The sequence below is a fragment of the Molossus molossus genome, unplaced genomic scaffold, assembly GCF_014108415.1.
Source record: "Molossus molossus isolate mMolMol1 unplaced genomic scaffold, mMolMol1.p scaffold_m16_p_14, whole genome shotgun sequence".
Classification (NCBI taxonomy): Eukaryota; Metazoa; Chordata; class Mammalia; order Chiroptera; family Molossidae; genus Molossus; species Molossus molossus.
This window is the reverse complement of record NW_023425349.1, coordinates 33,453,967-33,478,443: the sequence shown is the minus strand read 5'-3', so window position 1 is coordinate 33,478,443 and position 24,477 is coordinate 33,453,967. Positions and strand designations below refer to the sequence as shown.

The window sequence follows — 24,477 nt, the reverse complement described above, 5'->3', positions numbered from 1 at the left end:
ATAGATATATCTGGCGTTTCCTAAGGTAACCCTACAACTGACCTTTACGTAGGTCATTCAGTCACATGCAGTTGAAGACGACACAGGGAGAAGTGGAGACGCACAAGACACAGGAAGGGACTGGAGTTACATTTCTACAAGCTAACAAACTTTGAGACGTGCAACAGATCTTCAGAGCCTGCAGAGAAAACCTACCTTTTGTATTTGTACTTCTGGCATCCAGAACTATAATAAATTTGCTCTAGCCACCAAAACTGTGGTAATTTGTCATGGGAGAAACTAATATACTAAATATCTGAACTCCTGAAATCTGAAGCTTTCTGGCATAAGCTGGTGCTCAATAAAAGCGTGTAAATGAGTCCTTAGGAAGGACTTGAATCTCTCATCTAGTGAGGAACAGATACTGACTTTGAACTCACTTCTTCCTTTCTAACTTGTTTCCCCAACTAAAACCTAGTAATTTGGATAGATGGTCCAAGTTTCTTTGAGATATTCTGGGATTACAGTAATGCAATCTATTGTCCTCCTTACTGGGATCAAAATCAGGGCATTCTGAGCCTGAATTTGAATTGCCAAAGATAGTAATGATTTTTTTTTTACCTGCAAAACTGGCCTTATTTTGGTTAAGTCCGGGTTATTTTCCTCTGATTTAGCTGAAGTCTAGTATTAACATGTCCAAAAGCAGAAGGGGAGAAAAAAATATCAAGTACAACATGTGGATACCATATTGCTTGCACTGATTACAGAAATGTTATTAAGAGGATTAAATTTGCACTGTCGAAATGTATCTTGGCAGGTTTGGAGAACTCTTCTTTATCAGATTTTAATTACCAAGAAAGTTGGACAATATTATAGGTCCTTTAATTAACCAGTCACTACACTTTGTTTCCATGTGTAGACCAAGGACCAGAGTTTAAAGGGAATGTGGTTTCCTTCTTCCCAAACAATTCACTTCCTCTATAGTAAGAAACATCCAGACTAGTTCTGCAGCACATTTTCAGACTATAAGGTGATAGTATCCCTGGCTGTCACTATTCACTATGTTGATTTTTTAAATTATTATTCCTCACTCGAGGATATTTTTCATTTATCATCAGATAGAGTGGGAGGCAGAGAGAGAGAAACATCAATGTGATAGAGCCACATCGCTGGTTGCCTCCCACACGACCTGACCAGGGTCAGGGACAAACCGCAACCGAGGTATATGCCCTTGACTGGAATCGAACCCATGACTCATTGGCCTGTGGGCCGACGTTCTAACTGCTGAGCCAAACCAGCCAGGGCCACTATGCCGATTTTTAAAAATTCACTGTTATCCCTGTTTTCCTGCCTGCCAGTTTGGGAGGCAGAGCCACATGAAAAGGTAAGAGCATGTACATGGTACAGCAACTCAATAGGAATAAGGGTTTCAAGTTTCTTTTTTTTTTTTTATCCTCACCCGAGGATATTTTTCCATTTTTTGTTCAGATAGAGTGGGAGGAAGAGAGAGGAAGAGAGAGAGAGAAACATCGACGTGAAGGGACACATTGAGTGGCTGCCACCCGCACGACCAACCAGGGCTGGGGACAAACTGCAACCGAAGTATGTGCCCTTAGCGGGAACCAAACCCAGGTCTCTCCGGACCGCAGGCCGACGCTCTAACCGCTGAGCCAAACTGGCCAGGGCTCAAGTTTCTGATTTAATTCTTCAGAATGTCCAATTTTCTGATTGGCAAGTTAATCATTTAAATATCTCCGAATCCTGACCTTACCAGTTTGGCTCAGCGGTTAAAGCGTCGGCCTGCGGTCCAGAGAGACCTGGGTTCGGTTCCTGCTAAGGGTATGTACCTCGGTTGCAGTTTGTCCCCGGCCCTGGCTGGGTCATGTGGGAGGCAGCCAGCCACTCAATGTGTCCCTTTCATGTTGATGTTTCTCTCTTTCTCTCTCCCTCCCACTCTATCTGAACAAAAAATGGAAAGATGTCCTCAGGTGAGGATAAAAATAAATAAATAAAAAATAAATACCTGTGAATCCTGAAGGTGCTAAGTAAATGGCAGATTAGGGAATCTTCTAACAAGGACAGCTAGCTATATATGATGTTCACATCAACTAAATCTGCTTTTTATGTATTTATTATTTACGTATCAAATATGGCAGCAAGTTGTAGTTGTATTCAACTATACAAAGAGTAAAACGTTTCTAATTATACTGTAGTTCAAGGCATGCAACTGCCAAGTCAAGTCTAGGGGTATCGAGAATTGTGTTTAATTCTTTGGAAACCAGGTAACCTGGCAGTCTCATCCTACACCTGTCCCATCCAACATGGTGGCCACCATCCATATGTGGGTATTTGAGCATTTTAAGTGTGGCAAGTATAAACTGAAATGTACTGTAAATACAATTTATATACTGTATTTCAAAGACTTGGTATGAGAAAACAGAAAATATCTCAATAATTTTTTTTTTAATCTTTACCTGAGGATACCTTCTCAAATATCTTCAGATAGAGTGGGGGTGAGGGGAAGGAGAAACATCGAGTGGCTGCCTCCCGCACTACCCCAACCAGGGCTGGGGACAAACCGTAACTGAGGTACATGCCCTTGACTGGAACTGAACCTGCAGCTCTTTAGTCCGCGGGCTGACGCTCTAACCACTGAGCCAAACCGGCCAGGGCTCAGTAATTTTTAATACAGATCACATACTGAAATATTTGGGGCATATTAGGTTGAATATATTAAAAATATTTCAACTGTTTCTTTTTACTTTTTAATGTGACTACTAAAAGCTTTTAAATCATGTATGTGGCTAATTATACTTCTATTGGACAGCATCATCTATACAGTTTATTAGTCTGAAGCATGAGACCTGAAACACTTGGTGGTGATCTGATCACAAACATTTACAAGAATTTTATTATCTAGTGCACATCAGGTCCTGTGATCTATTAAGAAACAATTGTAGCCAGTGGTATATAATTGGCACATTTGGTATGTTTAAGGTGTAGTATAATCAAACCATAGTAAGAATAAGATGGAAAATTTTTAAGAGGGGAAATAAATTGGTGAAGCTAAGTCCTGAGAGAGTCCACTTTTAACATCTTACTTAAGGATCTCTGCCACTCAAAGAAAATCTGCTGAGAGTCCAGTGCCTTTCTAGAACAGCTCTCTTCCAGGTAAGGACCCAGGGCTGCCATCACCATGGCAAAGGCAGAGCGCTGGCTTTTAAATGCTCCCACATGGCCTATCTTACAGGCCTATCTGTCCGAGCCAGCTGCAGGGGCCTCCCTGCCTTACTGTGGGTAGGGAGATGTGTGAGTGAGTGGGGACTGACTGAGCAGTAAATGCCTCTGCTGTAAGACAGCACAAGCTTTGGGTTTCTCAAGACACGCAAGGTCCAACACAATATTCCTTGAAATATGCTGGAAAAACGAGGGAAACAATCAGAACTTTGTCACTTTTCTGAATGCTTCTGTCAGCTGAGTACTGGAACCAGTCACAGTGCATTACCTTCCCTTAAGCCAAAGAATGACTATTTCCTGAAAGATAGAAGATAATTAGAATCTATTATTTAGCTTCCATTTTTGTTGTATTTTGTTTCTACTTTCCTTCTCAAGTAACACAGCATATATAGAATGTCCCAAAACAATGTATACACAACTTAGAATAATAATAAAGCCAGTGTTTATTGAAATATATTTAATTTTCAAAATGTAATAGAATCCACAGACACCCTGTATACATTTTTTTGGGACACCCTGTATATAAGTAGATTGATTTTATTTTCTTCCTTTTTTAGTCAAAGGAATGGAATTATACAAACATGTATAGAAAACGACAAGCAGAAGCTCCTTTTTCCATTATTATGTGGATAAGTTGGATGTAAGCTGTCACTAATATGGTCAGATATCCCCAATAATCTACTGTAATCCTATTTCCTGCATCTTATGGTTAACATATACAGAAATTGTTACCTTACTTATGTTTCTCTATTATTCAATAAGCTTATGCCACATATGTGGCTGATTTCAGCTGTCTGTTTGGCCTTTTTATATAATCATGTACCACATGTTATAATGCTAATTGCTTTGTGTTTATAAAGTGTTTACACAAATGCAGAAACAAAATCTGAATTATAATCTAAATAGCTCAACAGCCCTATCTTCCTGCTGGAATCCCCAACACCCTTCCAAGCACACACAACCTCTACCCTTCCCTAACACAGTAACATAAACACAACAAAATGTCTTAAGTGTACATCATACATTTATTACCAACAACCCTCTCAACTCCAAAATTGGGCACAGGGATTAAAAATAAAAATTCATTGCACTACTTAGTAAAGCATTACTAGTAACTTTCATAAAAAATGTACAAACTTTTGTTAAAAATTTATCAAGCCTTCAAATGATTTGGTTACAGATATTTATAATACATACATTTAAAACTATGTTAACTGATACAATGGAATATGATTTGAGGAAATGACTCAGCAAATAATTCAAAAAACACCCCTGTAAGCTTTCATAATCTGAAACAAACAGCAAAATGAGGTAACCCAATGTACCAACAGGGGGAAAATTGGTTCCTAATGAAGGCCTAAAGACATTTGTGAAAAAATATTTGCATAAGTGAGTTACAGATCTCATTCAAAATATTTAAGAGGCCCAAATTTAAGAATCTTAACAAATCACATTCGAGAGAGTGTATAAAATGTAAATATGCTTCCACATTTTTCAGATTTTGCTTTAAAAAAAAAAAATCAGGACAGAAAATCCTAGTGAGATCTTGATACCTGGAGGCCTTGACTTACTTATTTCGTTCTGTTTTGGGGGTGGCTGGCAAAAAAAAAAAAAAAGCAAAAAGAAAGAAAAGGAGAAATCAAAGAGAATTCATGCAAAAAAGAAACAAACAAAACCCCCCAAACAAAACCCCCAGCAGAGTTAAGATGGTAAAGCCAATATTGTTTTAGGAGGGAAGAGGAAGAAGGCAACAAACCAACATCTGCTTGCTATCTGGTGCATCACCCAAGGTGACAACAGCTGGGCACAAATCACCCGCTTTCTCTTTGCTAGCCATAAAGCTGCTCACTGTGGCTAGTCTGAGCTGGTTCAGAACACATGCATGTATACTCCTAATATGTACTAACCACTTAATAAGCAAGTCTGCACACACCTCTAAGAGCCCCATGCAAAGAAAAGACATTCCCAAAGAGAGATCAGTCACAAGAGTGCAACAATTCAGAATTTTACCAATAAACCCTACTGCCTCCTAAATATTGCCAACTGCCTCTCAAAAATTTACTGGAAAAGGGATATTATGACAAGAATTCATCGTCAGAGGGAAGAAAGAGCTACTTTTCCTAGTCATTAGTACAATGTGCCTTGTTAATTAGGTATCTATATAAATTAGAAAAAGTGCTTTACTTGCATGCTTCAATAAAATGAATACTGAGTGTAGTAGTGTTACGTTAGATCTGTACAGATATAAATTTTTTGCAGCTATATAAAAGAGTCTATGTATAAGATGGGCTTTTGCCATTTTAAACATGATTTTTTAATTAAAAAAAGATTAAACTATACGTGATTTGTAATGTAGCTGATTATTATGCCAATAATTTTGGTCTTTAACAAACTTTTTATTCATCAGGAATAGGTGGGGGATATCCTAATGATTTTAAAGTAATATGTGCATTTTGCCACTGTTTAGATGTATTTAAGATGCAATGACAAATATAAGGGCAAACAGAAAGTATGCAAAATTCTATCTGTATGAATAGATAGAGGCAACAGTGTCTGGAAAAGGGCAATATTGTGCTTCTGTGTAAATTGACTTTACTGAACTCTAAGCTGTGATGAGCTTATAGAGACTTCAAGGGAAGGCAAGTAGCATGGCAGTAATAAGTAGTCAACACTGTCTGAGAAAAGCGACACAGAGCCAACTGAAAGCTGAGTGAGGCTGGCAGCAAATCATCACAGTCCTGACTGGAACTATGCAGCTTGTGCTACTGCAAAGCAATGACACCAACTGCAGGGAAGAAGCAGACAATGTTGAATGTACAAAGAATGAGAGAGAAATCTAAACACTGCTGGAAAATTGAATTTAAACAATCTGCATTATGCTCAATAAATCTATTAAAAAAAAAAACCCACACTGCTATGTATTGAAATATTTCAGATCAACTAAATGAAGGTCAATTCCTGTTATACAGCATTATTTTTTATACAAAAATCAAATCTTCATTTATACTGCAAGTATTCTGGACACCTGTTATATTAAATTTTTCTCATTCAAACAAAATAAAAAGAAAAGCAATAAAACACCAAAGCACATCAGGTCTAAGGAACTAGAGCTGTCACAGCACTTGATCCATCCTGAAAATCAGGGTTTTGATTAGAAGCACATTTACTGAGAGAAGAACTAGACAACTTTCAGAACTGGAGCTTAGCAGGTGAATTAACACAAACAGAAATACAATTTTCTTAAAACAACTTAGTTGCCTATGGGAGCTTGAACATAGAACACATACCAGAAATCGAGCTGAGAGCTAACAGATTTTGTTCTGGTGGAAGTCAAGGAAGTGAGACTTCATGGGACCAGTGGTATTCTTAGAAATATATTACTCAAATATTTTCAGAATAGACTACAAATCTAAACACTAAAAGAAAAATCACAAATACTTCCTGTAAGAAACTTACTGGAAATGTAAAGGAAAAAAACAAGAAAGTATCAACATTCAAATCACTGATTGAAATGCTAATATTGCTAACTGATGATGTATGATATTGCACCTTCTTTTTGGAAACAGCAAGTTGGAGATTTAAAAAGTTTTCACAACAGAATAAAAAAATCAGGTTCATGGAGTGAGAATCTGTTACACTTTTTTTCTTAAGTGACCCACTTGGACCACCAACGAAGAGAAGGTGACAGCTGCCTGAAGCAAAGGAAGAAGGCTTTTCTCATTCCATTCATTGGGAGGGGAGGGGATGGAGTATTCAATGCTTGTAATTGATGCACCCTTAGCAATCAGTGTGCAACAGCAAACACAAGGGAAAAAAAACCAGTGTACAGTACTAGTGCTGTTTAAATAACACACCAGATTATACATTGCAGCATAATTAAAACTACACACACATTCTTGGTACATGCTGGTATATAGGATCTCATACACACATTAGCTACCATGCCCTCACACAAGTAGTTACACACTCTCTCTCACACACAAAGATACATTTATCACCAACAGTCATACATTGCATTCATTTCCACTCACAGTTTCTGAAGGCTCTATATAAGGTAGATTGCTATATCATCTGGAGCTACCACTTTTTATAAAAGCACATGCTAAAAGATCACGTCCACTGTAATCTTGCAGCAACACTCGGAATGATCACACAAAAACCAGGGAATGTTAGTGCACACACAAAATTAAGCTAAAGAAAAAGTCTTTGGAGTTCCAATCACACGGTTAGTATAACAATCCCATAATTATGAAGACTAATTGTAAGCTTTTATAGTTGATTAAGTCACACAGTGCAAAGAAAGGTCCATTGACCCTTTTGGTAAAGGGAGGGCTGGAAGCCACACAGATTAAGTTCAATGGATAGTCCGTATATACATGTGATGAGGAACACCCAAACTAATTTGTGCTCTTAGGTTGGTCATTCTGAATCCCGATGCACTTCTGAAGCATCAGCTCGGCAAATTGGGCAAGTACGATTTGCCTAAAACACAAAAGAGAAAATGTTTCTGAATTGTGACCTACACAATAAAACATATTAAAAGGAATGGAACTCTTTTTACTTCCATATAGTTTTTACATTCTTTGTTCTTTTAAGAGGGTACAAAGAAATCATTTCCTCTGTCTTTTTAAAAAATACCCCATTAAACCTCAAAAACTGAATAGCCTATGATTTACTTTTTGGTCTTATTGATTTTTTTTTAAAGGTCAATTTCACCACATAGACAACATTATCCATCACCAGGTCAGACAAATGTAGTTAACTGGCTTAAAATTCTATCTGGTCCGAGCCAGTTTGGCTCAGCAGTAGAGCGGCGGCCCGCGGACCACTAAGTGGCAGGTTCGATTCCGGTCAAGGGCACATACCTTGGTTATGGTTCATCCCCGGCCCCGGTCAGGGTCATGCAGGAAGAAACCAGTCAATGTGTCCCTGTCACATCAATGTTTCTCTCTCCCTTTCTCTCCCTCCCACTCTATCTGAAGATAAATAGAAAAATATCCTCAGATGAGGATTAAAAACAGAAACAAAAAACTCCATCTCAACAAATGACACCACCATTTGCTGAATTGCTAAAGCCAGCAACACAGGCATCACCTGCTTCTTGCTTGCTACAACCCAGTATTCATCAATCCTCTCATTTCTTAAGGCGTTGGTGGTATAGTGGTGAGCATAGCTGCCTTCCAAATACTTTCATTTGTTTATCATGATAGCTCTCAAATCAGTCCTTTTCTTTTCATTTAACTGCCACTATTTGGCTCAGACATCCTTATTCCATCTGCCTGTCTCTCAGAAATTATTTTTTGTAGTCAATTCTCTAAACAGTGACCAGTGATCTTTCTAAAAGATGATCTTAATCATGTCCTTCCACATCACTTTCAAGATCAAATCCAAACTCCCTTACACTTCACAATAAGCTGGTCACTGGTTCTATCTCTGAACATCTGTCTCTTCTCTTGCCACTCTCCCTCTTATACTACAGCTATCAGCCACATGGAACTGTGGTTTTCTAATTATTCTCTGTTCTCACATGTCAGGGCTGGGCATATTTAATGCTTTTTCTAAAAGGCTCAGACTGTTAGCCTTCAGGATTCAGTTTGGGCTAAACTGGGTACCCTTAATCTGTGTTCATCTGTCTTTCTCAACAAACTGTGAAGTTATCTAACCCAGAATTATTATTTCCTAATGAGAATACTCTTAAAAAAAATCCCGTACAACATAAAGTTGACTAATTTGTGTCCTTTGGACTTTATTAAAATTTTCATATCTACAAAAAAGAAAAGGGTCCGAATTAAAAGCACTAGAGGTTTATTCTCCCATGTAAAGGAGATCAAGTGAGGTTCCCTTTCCAAACTCTTAGAGGAAATTGGCTTAATGAGTCCAGGCCTTGCCCCTAGATATCGTGACAAAGTTAGGACATAATGATTACCAAGGACAGATAACCCATTTTCAGGTTTTACAAAATCACTCCCACGTTGATAATTATAGTTATTTTTGCTGGTCTTTTCACTTCATTTTCAGAAATCATACTGAATTCTATTTGAATTTTACCCCCTTACCCACCCTCAACCAACCATGGACTTGCTATACACGAAACCATGTTCAATGAAAAAGAAAATTCAATGTTATTTTCTTCTCAGATGTCATCTCTTTACCTTAAGCCATTTGTCGACACACTTGGCATGGAACTCGTGGTTACAGGGTAAAACTCTAAGTAGCTGCCTTGACTCAAAATCACACATGCATACTACACACCTAGAAAAAGCAAAAAGATCATTTAACCATAAAACCAAGTGGTTTTCTATTTTGTTTTTACTGCAGCCCCCAAAACCACTTACCATCTCATTTATCATAATGTCATTTAAATGTTAAGACAAAATAATTTTAAAAATCATGATGTTGGGGACTGATGAGTGTGAAACAGATTGAGGAAGGCTGAGATTGTACATCAGGAGAGATGGGCCATCTTCCAGCTCTGCCCTAACTGGATGTGTGACTCCAGAATCCTTTGCAGATGCTTCACATCAAAGCTAATTTTAAAGATGAAGTTGCTCTGATGATGAAGAGGTGATGGACCTGCATGCTGGAGGGACAAAAAAGATGCCGAGTGGCAGGAGTGCAGAGAGAGGAGGAGCACAGTGGGAGAGGACACTGGAGAGAATTCCCTCGAGTATGAGGTTTGGTAGAATGTGGAGCCTAGCTGTCACCATAGAAGCTGGAAAGGCCAGACTCATCTTTCCAGCCTCTTTTATAACTAGAGCAAGGAGCCCATGACCTTGGCAAGGTGGATCACGCCTCGAGATGTGGATCCAGAGCAGCAGGGTCAGGTGACTACAGCACAGGTTCTCCGTGGCAGTGGCAGCGGTGCCAGTACTAGGGCTTATGGCGGCTGTGTCAGCATCCTCATTGACTGGGCCTCACTGAGTGGTGGATGTTCCCTGGGTTTTTGTTCTGACTACAGATTCCTTCGTTTCCCTCATATTGCAAAACTGAATCTCCAGTCTCCCTAAAAATCCCGTAAGAAATTAATATTTTGCCAATAAATTTATTTTCTGCTTAAAAAAATCATGATGTTAAAACATTTAGTAAAAATGGTTTTCTTTACTGAGAGATCATTAAGAAAATCTCTGGATTAACATCCAAGCCAGTCTTAATACTGAAGGTACCATAACAGTCAACAAAGAGGTGCTAGAATGACTGAACAGCCATATGTAAAAAAAATGAAGTTGGACCCCTACCTCACAAATATACAATTAACTAAAAAAAAAAAAAAATGGAGCAAAAGCTGAAAATTATTAGACTCTCAGAAGACAACATAGGAGTAAATCTTTGTGACTTCAAAATCGGCAATGATTTCTTTGGGTAGACACCGAAAAAGCATAAGAAACAACAAAAAAAGAAAGATAAATGGCACTTCATCAAATAATTTACTTAAATTGTGCTTCAAAAGACACCATCAAGAAAGTGCAATGGGGGGGGGGATAGGGAGGAGGACATATGGGGGCGGTGGAGAAACATCTGTAACAAAAATAAACTAATAAAAATTTCAAAAAAAAAGAAAGTGCAAAGAGCCCTGGCCAGGTGGCTCAGCTGGTTGGAGTGTCATCCTGGATACTAAAAGGTCGAGTATGCCCGGCTAGTGTGGCTCAGTGGATTGAGTATCATCCCATGGACTGAGAGGTCCCAATTCAATTCCCGGTCAGGGCACATGCCCAGGTTTCAGGCTTGATCTTCAGTTGGGGGAGTGCAGGAGGCAGCTTATGGATGTTTCTCTCTCACATCAATGTTTTACCTCTCTCTCACTTTCTCTCTCTTTAAAAAAAAAAAAAAAAATCAAGAAAAACATATTAAAATGAATGAATGAATGAATGAATGAATGAATGAAAGGTTGCAGGCTCGATCCCTGGTCAGGGCACATTATCTAGGGTGCAAGTTCGATCCTTGGTTGAGGCACATAAGGGTGATTTTTCTCTCTTCTCTCCATTCCTCTCTCTCTAAAATCAATACACATATCTTCAAGTGAGTTAAAAAAAAAAAAACTCATTGTTTTGAAAATCAATAAGGGATTTGTTTGTATAATATATAAATAACTTCTACAACTCAAAAAATTAAAAACCCAATTTAAAAATGGACAACGGATGTGAACAGACATTTTCCCAAAGAAGATATATAAACAGCCAATAAAGTACAATAAGAGCTCAAAATCATCAGCCATCTGGGAAATGAAAATCGAAACATCAATGAGATACCACTTCGCCCCCACTAGAATGGCCAGAATCAAGATAGACAATCATAAGCACTTGTGTGATATTTCCAATACAATTGACAGTGCTGCAATGATTGCAAAAAAGTATGACTTTAACACTGAAAGTGCACCTAGATTTAGGGCAGGTCTGCAGAATGAGTGCCTACAAAAAAACCATATAATAGAAAAATCACACAGCAGATGACAAACCCTGACCTCGACATTGAGGCAGGTAACATAGAAGGTGAAGATGTCAGTGACCTACCTCCCATGATGAAATCAGACAACAATGACATGTTAACAGATAACCTTCTTCCCCTCTCCTACACAAGCCCGTTTCCTATACCTCCTACCTCCCCTCCCTCTGATGACTCAGCCCAACACACCACCAGCACCACCTCTCAGCCAGTTTCTGTGTGCTCTCAGTCTTTCCAATTCTGGTAAGTTAAACTACACTGTATGTACATCATCTCTTTTTTATACAGGCTGTGTATTTATCATATCATTCTTGCTTTCACTGTATATTAGTGTTATGTTAGGTTTTATGTGTTTTTCATTGTAACCTGGTAGGTTATTTTTTTTGAACTGTGAATGCTCAAAAACTTTCCATAAAAGTTTGCTTCTTCACATTATGTCATTTCAGCTTATAGAACGCTCTACTTTCAGAGCAAGGAAAATCTGTCCATAAATGTTCACAGCAGTATTATTAATACTGGCCAACATGTGGGAACAACCCAAATGTCCATCAATTGAGGAAAAAATAAACAGTATCTGATATATTCATTCAATCAAATATTTGGCTATAAAAAGAAATAAAGTAGTGATACAAGTTATGATGTGATAAGCCTTTAACACAAGCTAAGTAAAGAAGAAAGACTCAAAAGACCATACATTATAAAATTCTATTTAAGTGAAATATCCAGAATAGGCAAATCTGTAGAGATAAAAGAAAAGTAGTTTGGGTTTGTGCCAGGGTGAAGAGGGTTGGAGAAAAATGGGGAGTGGCTACTAATGGGTAAGGAGTATCTTTTTTGGGGGTGAAGATGATTGCGAAACTCTGAATATACTACCACTATAAATGTGAATTTTATCTCAGCAGAGTTGCTATAAAGAAGATACTATAATAAGCAGAACCTTTAGGTAAAAACCTCAAACTTTACATGTATGAGACTTTTCAATCATGTATAAATATATTATAGTTTGAATTAAAAACCATAAAATTTCCAGGCAACCTAGAAATCCAGAACAGCACTGTAGTACAGAACTTTCTAAAGTGACAGAAATGTTCTACATCTTCCAATACAGCATCACTAGCTAGTGCTACTAAGAAATTTAACTTTTAATTTAAACAGCGCCATGTGACTAGCTGCTACCTAACTAGACAACATAGGCCTCGAGTATGAAATAGACATTACTTATCTTTATCAAGTTATCTGTGATTCTCAAGCTTTTATTTCATAAAAGTAGAAAAGGAAATTTAACACACAGTGATGTCAGAAAAATGTACTTACAAAGTCTGTTCTGACTGGTGGTTGTTAGGATTGAACCGATAAGAAGGAAGTTGTTCAATATCTGCTTTAGTCAGTCCTCGTGGCTTAGCCTCTCCTAGTCGCTCTGCCAGGTTTAAAAGGGCCTGTTGATGAAAGAGGAGACATATTTTAACTTTACTGAAGTAATTTTTTTAAAAACTACTTTTATTGTGGAAAATTTTAAATACATACAAAAGAAGAGATACAGTATAAAATTCCATATGCCCATGACCCAGGCTCAATAATTCATGCTAATTTTATTTCACCTATTAATGTCTACTTCAAATACCAGATGTTCAAACAAAGCTAAAACATGGTATTTCATTAATAAAATAGTTCTGTGTGTATCTTTGCAACAGTCTGTCAACTTTAGCACTTCTGACATTTTGGGCTGGATAAACTTTTATTGTGGGGGGCTGTTCTGTGCACTGAAGGATGATTAGCAGCATCTCTGCTAAATGCCAGTAACACCCACCTCACCACACACTCAGTTGTATCAGAAATGTTTCCAGATGTTGCTAAATATACTCTTGGGGATAAAACTATCCCCAGGTTGAAAACCACCTCTCTAAAAAAATAAGACTTTTTAAAAGAATAAAACCACATCATCATCATTACACCTAAAAAATTAGTAATACTGGAATGTCAAATGTCTGATTGTTTCAATTACTTTCAAAACACTTTTCTTTTTAATCCTCACCAGAGAATATTTTCCTATTTATCTTCAAAGTGGGAGGGAGGGAGTGGGAGAGGGAGAAAGAAACATCAATATGAGGACACATAGACAAGTTGCCTCCCACATGCCCTGGGACGGAGATGAATTGCAACTGAGGTACTGCCCCTGGCCAGAAATGAACCTGTGACTCATTGGTCCATAGGCCGATGCTCTAACTGCTCAGCCAAACCAGCCAGGGCTCAAAACACTTTTAAGAATAGTTTATTGCCCTGGCCAGTTTGGCTCAGCGGTTAGAGCATTGGCCTGCGGTCCAGAGAGACGCGGGTTCGGTTCCCGCTAGGGGTGCGTACCTCAGTTGCAATTTGTTCCTGGCCCTGGTCGTGCAGGTGGCAGCCACTTGATGTGTCCCTTTTATGTCAATGTTTCTCTCTCTCTGTTCCTCTCTCTCTCCCTCCCACTCTATCTGAACAAAAAATGGAAAAATGTCCTCAGGTGAGGATTAAAAAAAAAAAGTTTATTAAAATCAGGATCCAAATAAATCCATCTATTACCACTGCTTGATATGTCTCAAGTACTTTTTTTAAAAAAAAATTATATTTATTAAAGAAAACAGGTCACTGGTCTGTAGAAATTTCCAGTCTGAATTTTGTTGACTGAACCTCCCACCCTGGCGTGAGTTTCCTTGTCCCCTGTATTTTCTATAAATTGGTGGATTTGAGTATTTCGATCATAGCTTATCAAGCCTAGATGTTATGTTAGCAGCCACTAATGGAACACTGCCTAGAATCCATTAATTCATTAAAGATGGCAAAATGGTAATATTATAATTCTATCATTCTTTCTTCACTTATTAGATAAAATACTTCTATACTGACCAGTTGTCTCATACAAAATTGTATTCAGTAGTATAATGTACAGATAAAGTACAGAATGAATAAGACCACAGGTTTTTTAAAGTATCACTATGAATTCATGAATTTTAGCATAGTTGATGTTTCAATATATTGCAGCTATTATGCTTACTGATTTTATACAAGTACCTCCTTCCTCCCAGTTTTTTTTTTTTTATCCTCACCCAAGGACATTTTTCCATTTTTTGTTCAGATAGAGTGGGAGGGAGAGACAGTGAGAGAGAACCATCGACGTGAAAGGGACACATCAAGTGGCCGCCTCCCACACGACCTAACCAGGGCTGGGGACAAACTGCTCCCGAGGTACGTGCCCTCAGCAGGAACCAAACCTGGGTCTCTCTGGACCGTAGGCTGATGCTCTAACGGCTGAGCCAAACCGGCCAGGGCTTCTCCCAGTTTTCAATGGCTCTAATTTATTCACTTGCTTTATCCTAAAATTGGGCAGCTTTTTGTGTGCTGCTTTCCCCTTTATAGGCTGTCACAGGGTTAAGAGAATGGGTAAGAAAGAAATAATGACAGACAATGAGAGGAACAATTAATTTCTCCAAAAAAATCTCAGTAACTAATGCTGTGATAGTTGTTTTAATACGATAATACCACAATACTGCTTTTGGTACAGTTTCATTTGGAGAATTGGGTCACCTAAAATAAACCGCTCCCCTATTGTGAACATAAATGCCCCTAAGTCCTTCTAAATCCTAGGATACATTGTTAAATTTAATTGATGCTGATTACAATTAGCATATAAAATTTAGATTAAATGTATGATATAGTTATATCTGTTACACGCCTATTGTATGTATATACTATAGGACACTTAGGTGAACTAACACAAATATGACAATTATGTTTAATATAATATGTTTATTAAGCCCTTACTGAACGGAGAATGTAATGATAATCAAGTTTATATGACCCAGTGGGCAAGACAACTGAAGGCAGGACATAATTATTATGTATGGTTTTATAAGAACAAAAAGGGAGAGAAACATTTAGATCTGATAAGGGACTAGAAATGCCTTTCATAGAGGTAGTTTGGCTGTTTCAAAATGTAGAGAAAAAGTAATTAGGCAGAAGAATCAAGGGGAGTAAAAGCACATAGTCAAGAATGTATAGAATAGACTAAAAAAATGGTGAGTACCCTGGACTAGAGTACTGTAGGTGTGCACACTATGAGATAAAAGCAGAAAAGCAAGCAAGATTTCTTGATTGAATTAAAGTATAACTTTGCAGAAGGTCAAACATATTCAACCCAAAATACAGTTTAGAAAGGGATTCCGATGCCAAATACAAACTATTTTTCTTACACTGGGATAGTATCACTGGTTTTTTCCATGGGTATGTATATAACCTGTTTAACAGAGAGCTGTCCTTTTAGCAGCATAAGACTTAATTTTAGTACAGATAACCAACTCCTTTTTTTGTTGTTGTTGATAATGCTTACGTGAAGATATTTTTTCATTGATTTTTTTTAGAGAGTGGAAGTGGGAAGAGGGAAAGGAGAGGAAGCAGGGAGGGGAGAGGGAGATGGCAGGAGGTGGGGGAGAAAGAGAGAAAGAAACATCGATGTGAGAGACATCAACTGGTTGTCTCCCACACATGCCCAAACGGGGCTGGGGATCAAACCTGCAACCCAGGTAATGTGCCCTTGGACTGGGAACCTGAGTCCCATTGGCACGCAGACCGAAGCCCTAACCATTGAGCCATGCTGGCCAGGGCCCAACTCCTTTACTTTCTTTCTTTTTTTTCCCCCCAACTCCTTTTCTTACTGCTCTGCACAAAACTAAGATAAACAGTGTTCTAGAAACAGAATCAGGAAATTATTAAACCTCTTTCTCTCTCAAGAAATCTGAAAATGGAAGCCAAAGGACACTGCAGTGTGATTATATATGCAGAATGAAAGTGGTATAATGGCATTTTGAAAACTATAGAAGAATATAGCATTTGGGCTGATCTCTTCCACATGCATTTAAAAAATAAAACAAAGGTGCTTTAAAATTGTGTTTGTGTGTGTGATCTCTCCTCCATGTCCCCAGGATCAATTCACCTAAAAAAAATTTTAAAAAGTGTTCCAGTACACATGTCCCAACTAACGATGGTTTGGCTTATGAGTTTTCCACTTAACAATGGTGCGAAAGCAACATGCATTCATTAGAAACCGGCTAGGCTAAGCTATGATGTTCAGTAGATTAAATACATTTCAATTTATGGTATTTTCAACTTACAATGAATTTATCAGGACGTAACCCCATCATAAGCCAAGGAGCATCTGTATTCATACTGTATAAATAGAAACTAAGTGAGGCTGGGGTGAGAAAGATAGCTGGCAGTATTAAAACCGTCACAGTCACTCACTCACATTCAACATATCCAAATATGAATCTGCCTTCCAATCCCTAAACTGCCCCTCTTATTCCTAACTTCAAATACTATAACACCAGCGTTGTCTAAGCTAGATGATGTCATCTACTTGACCTACTGTGTCATCTTCTGCCTTCTTTGTGGACTACTGCAGTTTTACATAGCATCTTCTTTCGCAACCCTCTCACTCAAACTCCTGTTGATTTGAGTGTTAAAAATGTCTTTGAAGATGTACTCTTTTCTGTTTGCAGTTCCCATAGTTCAGAACTTGCATGGTTTTTATAATTTATTGCCTGACCTATTAAATATGTTTCCCCACCACCAATTTCTTAACCTCTCCCATCTATTCCTTCATGCTACTAGCAGAGTTCTGACTCATAAAGGTAGAGATCTGATGCCATTAACATCAAAAAATTTAGTGGCCCCTTCATCCCACAATATTCAAAATTTTGTCCATTCTCTAGTAGGACACTCAAGGACAACTAGTTGAGCTTTCCAATCAAATCTCATGTTAGCCACAGACTGCAGTTCCTCAAGAATATCCAGCACTTTCCTGCCTCAAGCTTATGCACAAAAGTTTTCTCATCCTTCAAGAACAAGCTCAAACATTTCTGGCTTCCACAACATCTTTGAGAACATCCATTCATAGTTCACTACTTCCTCATTTACATTTTCTCACAAGAGTTGTATGTAATTCTATTAGAGCACCAAAAGTTTGTCTCATTATCAGAGCTGTGTGGTACATGACAAAATATCCTTAAGGATGCTGAACATTTTTTTAAACATATTTGCATATTGAAAGGATTCACCTAATGTCTAATTAGATGAATGAGTTGAGTAGAACAATTCTTTTTATGCACATAATACTCCCCAACTTATTTCAAAGTTCACCTACTAACCTCGTAATTTTCTACTTCTCCATCTTCCACATCCAATTCAAAGCTAAAAGTTGGGCCTACTGCAGGTGGCACTGGAAGCATTGATCTGCAATGAAAATAACCAACACTAGAATTGATACATTACTATATTACTTCAATGAACAGGAAGAACAGGGCCAGTGCTACAGAGAAAAATGGTCAGGGTTAATCATTGGCAATCCTTCAACAACTGACACTTAAAAAATATTCACAATGGCATGAAATATTAGGAATGAATTTAACAAAACATATGCAAGACCTACATAATAAAAACTGCAAAAATACTGCTAGGATAAACTTAAAAGGAACAAAGAAATACACTGTGTAAGTTGACTAGACCAGTCAATATTAATAGGTTAATTTTTTAAAATTGATTTTAGAGAGAGAGGAAAAGAGAGGGAGAGAGAGATAGAAACATCAATGAGAGAGAGAGAACATCGACTAGCCGCCTTCTGCTTGCCCCCCACTGGGGATTTGGCGCACAACCTGGGCATGTGCCCTGACTGGGAATTGAACCAACAACCTCCTGCTGCATGGGTCGATGCTCAACCACCGAGCCACTCTGGTTGGGCAATATTAAGATGTTAATTTTCTCCCAAAATTCATCTATAGATTTCAACCAAAACCTCAGTTTTTTAAAACTAGAAACTAATTTGCTGATTTTAAAATTTATATGGCCCACACAAAGGGTTTAAAATAATTTTAAGAACTAAGTTGGGAGACTTACCTGATTTAAGACTACAACAGAGCTACATGATCAAAACAGTGTAATATAGGCACAAGACCTTATAAAGACAATATTTCCTACCTTTCCTAGCAGGTAGTTACAGACATAAGACTAAATTCAGGCCAATGGGATTTGGCAGGTGTAATACATGCAACTTCTAGGACAAATCCCTAAGAGGAGGCAGGTAGGCAAGAGAGATTCATTTGCATTTTTACTGGCTGAAAAGCAAACATGATAGCTAGAAGCGAAGGAGCCATTTTAGATCATGTAGAGGAAGCCATAGGATGGCAGAACAATTCCTCAGAGTCATGGGGCTGAACAAACCACATCGGAATTGCCTACTTCTAGACTTCATTATATGAGAGAGAAATAAAGTACTATTACGTTTAAACCCACAGTGCTTTTGTTACCAACTTAAATTCTAACAGAGTATTTCTTGTTTTTTTAAACATTGACTTATTCCACTCATTTATGCATTTTATTTATTATTATTATTTTTTAATCCCCACCCGAGGATAATTTTCTACTTATCTTCAGATAGAGTGGGAGGGAGAGAAAGGGAGAGAGAAATATCAACGTGAGAGGGACACATCAACTGGTTGCCTCCCACATGACCCTGACCATGGCCGGGGACAAACCACAACCAAGGCACATGCCCTTGGCTGGAATCAAACCCATGACTCATTGGTCCTTGGGCAGACACTCTACCGCTGAGCCAAACCGGCCAGGGCCATTTAGACATTTATTGGTTGCTTCTTGTATGTGCCCTGACCGGGGACTGAACCTGCAACCTTTGTGTATTAGGACAACGCTCTAACCAACCAAGCTACCCAGCCAGGGCCTTGAGTATTTCTAAGGCACAGAAATAACTTCTCTTTCTCTCTTCCCTTGAGAGAAGCAGCAGCATCAAAAGCTGGATGATCAAAAAAGTTGGCAAGTGATGCCAGTAGTAACAGTAACAAAAATTTTAAACTTTTCTATCTTTAGATTTGGTAAACCTATTTTCTGGCTCACAAATTTCTTTTTCCACATGTCCCCGCCTTTGACTCTTCTCTTTGTTTTGCCCTTAAATGGTCCCATACCCCAACTCCTTAATAGTAAATAAAAACAAATATGTAACAACACACTCTAAATTATATACCATATAGAAGATATTCATAAAGAAAAGAGAATTTCAAGAATGTCAAAATTTAGAACTCATTAAAATAAGAAACAACTTACAACACATATGGTAGTAAGCTGGGATGATAAGGGGGAGGTGGTATTGGCTGCTGGGATCGATATCTACTACGTCCTGTGAGCCTCCGAGGCATAAATGGAGGATAAGGCTGTAGGGGAAAATGTTGAAACGATTTAAGATCATCCCACATTTATAAATATTTAATCTATCAAAGTCTCTAAACACACACACATACACACACACACACACACGAAACCTAGAAAGTTCTTCACCGTTCAAGTGGTATTTAATATATCTTAAATGTTCACACAGACGCAATGCCTAGTTTAAAACATAGGTATATGTCTGAATACAAGTCTCCAACCCAATGATTTCAACAATACATTTAAACTTCTGAACATGCAGAGTTACAATGAAACTGAATTCAAAACAAATTATCAAAGCAAATAATGAATTAATAACATTGAATGAAAACTTACTACTCCAAAGGACACCTCTTGATGCAAAGGATCATGTGTTAAGAACTGCAAAGGAGCTGATGGAGGTAACGTTGGGGGATGGGCTGATGGAGGGTAAGTAAAACCTCCTACTGGAAGATGTTCTCCTAAGAGTTCCACTTCATTTTCTATCCTTTGCAGAGGCTGAGGAGCGGGGAGGAAAGCAAACTAATGTACTTCCAATGTTTATAAAATTGAAATTGAACATGGCATACATTTATTCATAAATCAGAACCAGGGCTAAATGGGATAAGATACAGTAGGCATTATGCTGTAGAAGAAAGTTTACGGGTTTTGGTATTAGAGAGACTCTTGGTGCTGTCACTAATCAGCCATGTGACTTATATAAATCACCTAATCTGAATCTCAATATTGTCATCTGTAGAACTGACATGTTTATAGCCTATTTCAAAAGTGTGTTGTAAACACTGAGTCAATGTACAAGTAACACATACAACACACGGTGCTATGCAAAGCACACAGCATGTGGGGTTTTTAAAAATAGCTTGAGATGTAATTCACATACTGTAAAATTCACCATAAGCAGTACGATTCATTTTTATATATTCACCACTGTCTAATTCCAGAACATTTCTCCCTGCTTTCCCCTCACCAAAATCCCATGCCTATTAGTACTCAGTCCACTACCCATTTCCCCCAGACCTCCCCAAGCCCTGGACAACCACTAATCTACCTTCCATTTCTATAGATTTGCCTATATTGGACTTTTTATATATTCAGAGTCACGTAATACTGGGGCCCTTGTATCTGGCTTCTTTCATTTAGCATAATGTTTTCAAGGCTGATCGATCTTGTAGTCTGTGTATCAATACTTCACTCCTTTTTATGGTTGAGTAATAATCCAGTGTACAGATACATCATGCTTTGTTTATTCATTCACCAGTTGATAGACTTTTGTACTATTTCATATTTTGGCTATTAGGAATAATGCTGCTACGATCATTTGGGTACACATTTTTGTGACAATGTTTTCAACATATTCGTAAATGTTAGTCTGACTTCCTCCTGCATTCAGAGAATTGCAACACATTATTCAAATATAAATAATTACTAACACTTTAATTTGGAAATTTATGTATGCTTGACAGAAATCACAAGTGCTGAAATCTAAACTTCTGTCATAATTGGCTTTTATAGTTTCAGGAGAGTAGCCAGTGCATTAACCCTCAGTAAAGAATAGTTAAGATTTGTTAGAATAGACTGTCATGATTCCTTTCACAGGGCTGAAATCTACCACTTGAACTATTTCCATATGTTCTCTCTCCTAGTCTCTTAACGCCTGATGGTTCAGATGTTCAACTTAGCCTGTACAAAAAACAAGTAGGCCTTCTTCTTGTGCCCTTCCTTCCATTTATACAGTGCTTACCTCCTCCATCCCCTAAAATAATATGCCTCTCAGCTATATTCCAGTCCCAGGACAGAATTAACTATGTTAATAGACTACCTCATCTACCTTTCATGAGAACACATTAAAAAAACAGTCTTTCAAGAAAATCAATTGAGGCTCAGAGGGGTACTTTACTTGTGTAAATGAATATAAATATTATTCTAATAGGTATAAACAATTTTATACATTTTCATTTTCCATTTTAGAAATACATAAAAGGAAAAAACAGGAAATTGAATTTTTCTTCACACTTACTTAGTGAAGGATTGCAGATATGAAGGAACACATTTAAATAAGACAAATGACATAAAATAACTAGAAAATTTTAAGAAACCAAAATAATTCTCGGTTAATTTGTCTATATTAATTTATATGTCTTTGAATTCCTTAATTCTTTTAAGAATCAGAAGAATGTCCAAGTTACAGTTTTTAAATGGCAACAACTTACACCTACTAAATTAATCTGCTTTTTAGGTCTAAACATTCTATGACTATTAAAGACATAAAAGTAGAAATACCTACCGATCGTGACTGCTGGGTTTGGAAAGGGACAAACTGGCCTGGTGGTGGCAAATGAGGAGGATGGTGAGGAGAAAGGTGAGGAGGATGTAAAAGAAATGGATCGCTAGAAATAAGGGGAGGGAATGCAGCATATGGTACTGGTAAGTGCTGAACTGAACATGCTTGCAGCATCTGTAAGAGAAATTGTTATTTTTTGTTGAAAGTATCAGAATATATAATTAAAAATAAATAAATAAATAAATAAATAAACCATGAAAGCAAAATGTCATTGCCATATCCCCTCCTATATCAAACCAAAATGTTTTAATAACTTATATTAACAATGAAATACTAAAATAATGGTAACTAGTAAGTATTCTACATTTTATATAGCTCTTACAAATCAGTCAAAACACCTAACTTTTACTTTAGCCTTATTAGCAACTATGAAAAGAAGGAAAGTAATCTTTCTCTACTTGGTTTAAGATGTAGCAGACACTGTTTTCCAAGAAGTTTGTGTAAACTTACAGAAATTTTTTATTTCTAAGATTTTGGTATTTATAGGAGCCCAATTCACAACTAATTGATTTATGATCTCTCAGTATTTTAAGTCTGCCAATTTAGCACACTGGTTCCATAATCTACTACTGGGAAATCAAGCTTGGGCAAATTAATCTGTTAAATTTGGTTGGCATTTGTACATGCGTGTGTTTGTTTAAATCTCACATTCAAACAAAGGTATTAGAGTTATATTAATAGATTTACCAAAGTGCTTTACTTTGACAACATAATTGACCTTAGACAAGTCATTTTAATCCCTTGGATTTCAGCAACCTCATTTGTGAAACAGAGAGGCTGATCTAGTGGACAGGGGTGGGGTGCAGGTGAGTTGGTAGATATTAAGTTTAAGAAGCAGAAAGAAGTGGGTGTGAATCCCTGTTCTCTCATACTAACTGTCTCCATGACATTAAGCAAGTCATTTTCATTTCATTATAGAAAATGGGGATATCATTTTCATCACAGGCTTCTTATAGCAAGGAATGAAGAGACCAAGTACTCAAAGTGCTTGTTAAAATGCAGTAAGTGTTGAGACTATTACCAATGATCACTAACTAGACTTTATCACTAACTAGTCCAATATCCTATGTTAATACTCCAAGGCCAACATAAATTAAGATTTAATGATAAACTGTGCTGATTATATGAAGGAACATGCTTTGACCTTTAGTACAATTTAATGTAAAAATAAAATTTTAAAGCTAATTTCATTAAACTGTTATTATAACAAAGCTATTGAGATTGCCGTTACAATAAAATAACCTTTTTTAGGTGGAAGTGAAAAGCTACAGAAAGCAATCTCTTAAATTGTTTACTAATATTCCACATTTAGCTATTCTAAAGAGGGAGGCACAGACTTACTGGAGGAGGCACACTACAGACAGGGAGGTGCTGTCCACTGAAAACAACAGAGCATCCTGGGACCTGTTGTGTATTGCATGCAGGGATGTGCTGGCCTGTGCAGAGTGGAATCCCATGTGGTGCCACTGTTGTTACTGTATAAGAAACAGGGACGGTGCCCTGATGGAGCTATTAGGAAAGAAAAACAAAACATAAGAATTTTAGCTGTCTGGATAAAACATGAACTATTAAAAATCAAAATCTGGTCATTGACTGACTCCTCAGGGACAGATTTTCACAATGTATTTCTCCAATAGTTTCAACTAAACTATTCTCTCATTGGATAGAAAGGTTGTCTGTTTCAAGAGTAGTATGTGATGCCCAGAGAACTGGGACTAAACTTCCCCAAAAAAGATTTCCTGAAAAGACCAGGAAAAGAAAGAATTGCTATTAACTCTTCTAGACTGCTAAAAACGTTTCTAAAGAGAAAACTTGGGAAAATGACAGCTTATATTTCTTAATACCTAGCCACCTCCAAAAGGAAAAAAAAAATTGTTCAATTGCAACCAATGAAACAATGAATAATATTTTATTTACTTTCCCCCCAATAACCATGGGAGGTAAGTATTATCTCTCTTTTTCACATCTTTGTTGCTGAAAGTATTATAGCTGTCCCCATTTTTCTCCCCCATTGGTCCCCTTCCTTCCCGTTCCTGCCCCCTTTTCCTGCCTTACTCACACTATTGTCTATGTCCATTGGTTATGCATATACGTACATAAGTTCTTTGATTTATCATTCCCACCCCCAAGTCCCTCTTCCCCTTTCGTTCATCAGTCTACTAACGAATTTGTATTACTTTTTTTAAAAAAATATCCTTTTATTGTTTTTTTTTTTTAGAGAGTGGAAGGGAGGG

General features: G+C 37.5%; 1 protein-coding gene across 12 annotated transcripts in view; it reads right to left on the bottom strand.

The window, feature by feature from the left end:
- Positions 1-4,227: 4,227 nt before the first annotated feature.
- Positions 4,228-24,477, bottom strand: part of RNF38 (ring finger protein 38) — a 75,453-nt gene continuing 55,203 nt past the window's right edge. For 7 of the 12 annotated variants that reach the window (XM_036261957.1, XM_036261952.1, XM_036261953.1 and 4 more), the window contains 8 exons: positions 23,585-23,752; positions 22,187-22,357; positions 20,239-20,400; positions 19,801-19,907; positions 17,835-17,919; positions 12,970-13,091; positions 9,369-9,468; positions 4,228-7,698 (listed from right to left, as the gene is read on the bottom strand). In XM_036261957.1, coding sequence (XP_036117850.1) covers positions 7,636-7,698; positions 9,369-9,468; positions 12,970-13,091; positions 17,835-17,919; positions 19,801-19,907; positions 20,239-20,400; positions 22,187-22,357; positions 23,585-23,752 — 978 coding nt within the window. In that variant the 3' untranslated portion in view covers positions 4,228-7,635. Of the gene's footprint in view, positions 7,699-9,368; positions 9,469-9,577; positions 9,797-12,969; positions 13,092-16,799; positions 16,855-17,834; positions 17,920-19,800; positions 19,908-20,238; positions 20,401-22,186; positions 22,358-23,584; positions 23,753-24,477 lie in introns of those variants that run through there. The other 5 variants (XM_036261958.1, XM_036261959.1, XM_036261949.1 and 2 more) reach the window with 5 other exon arrangements.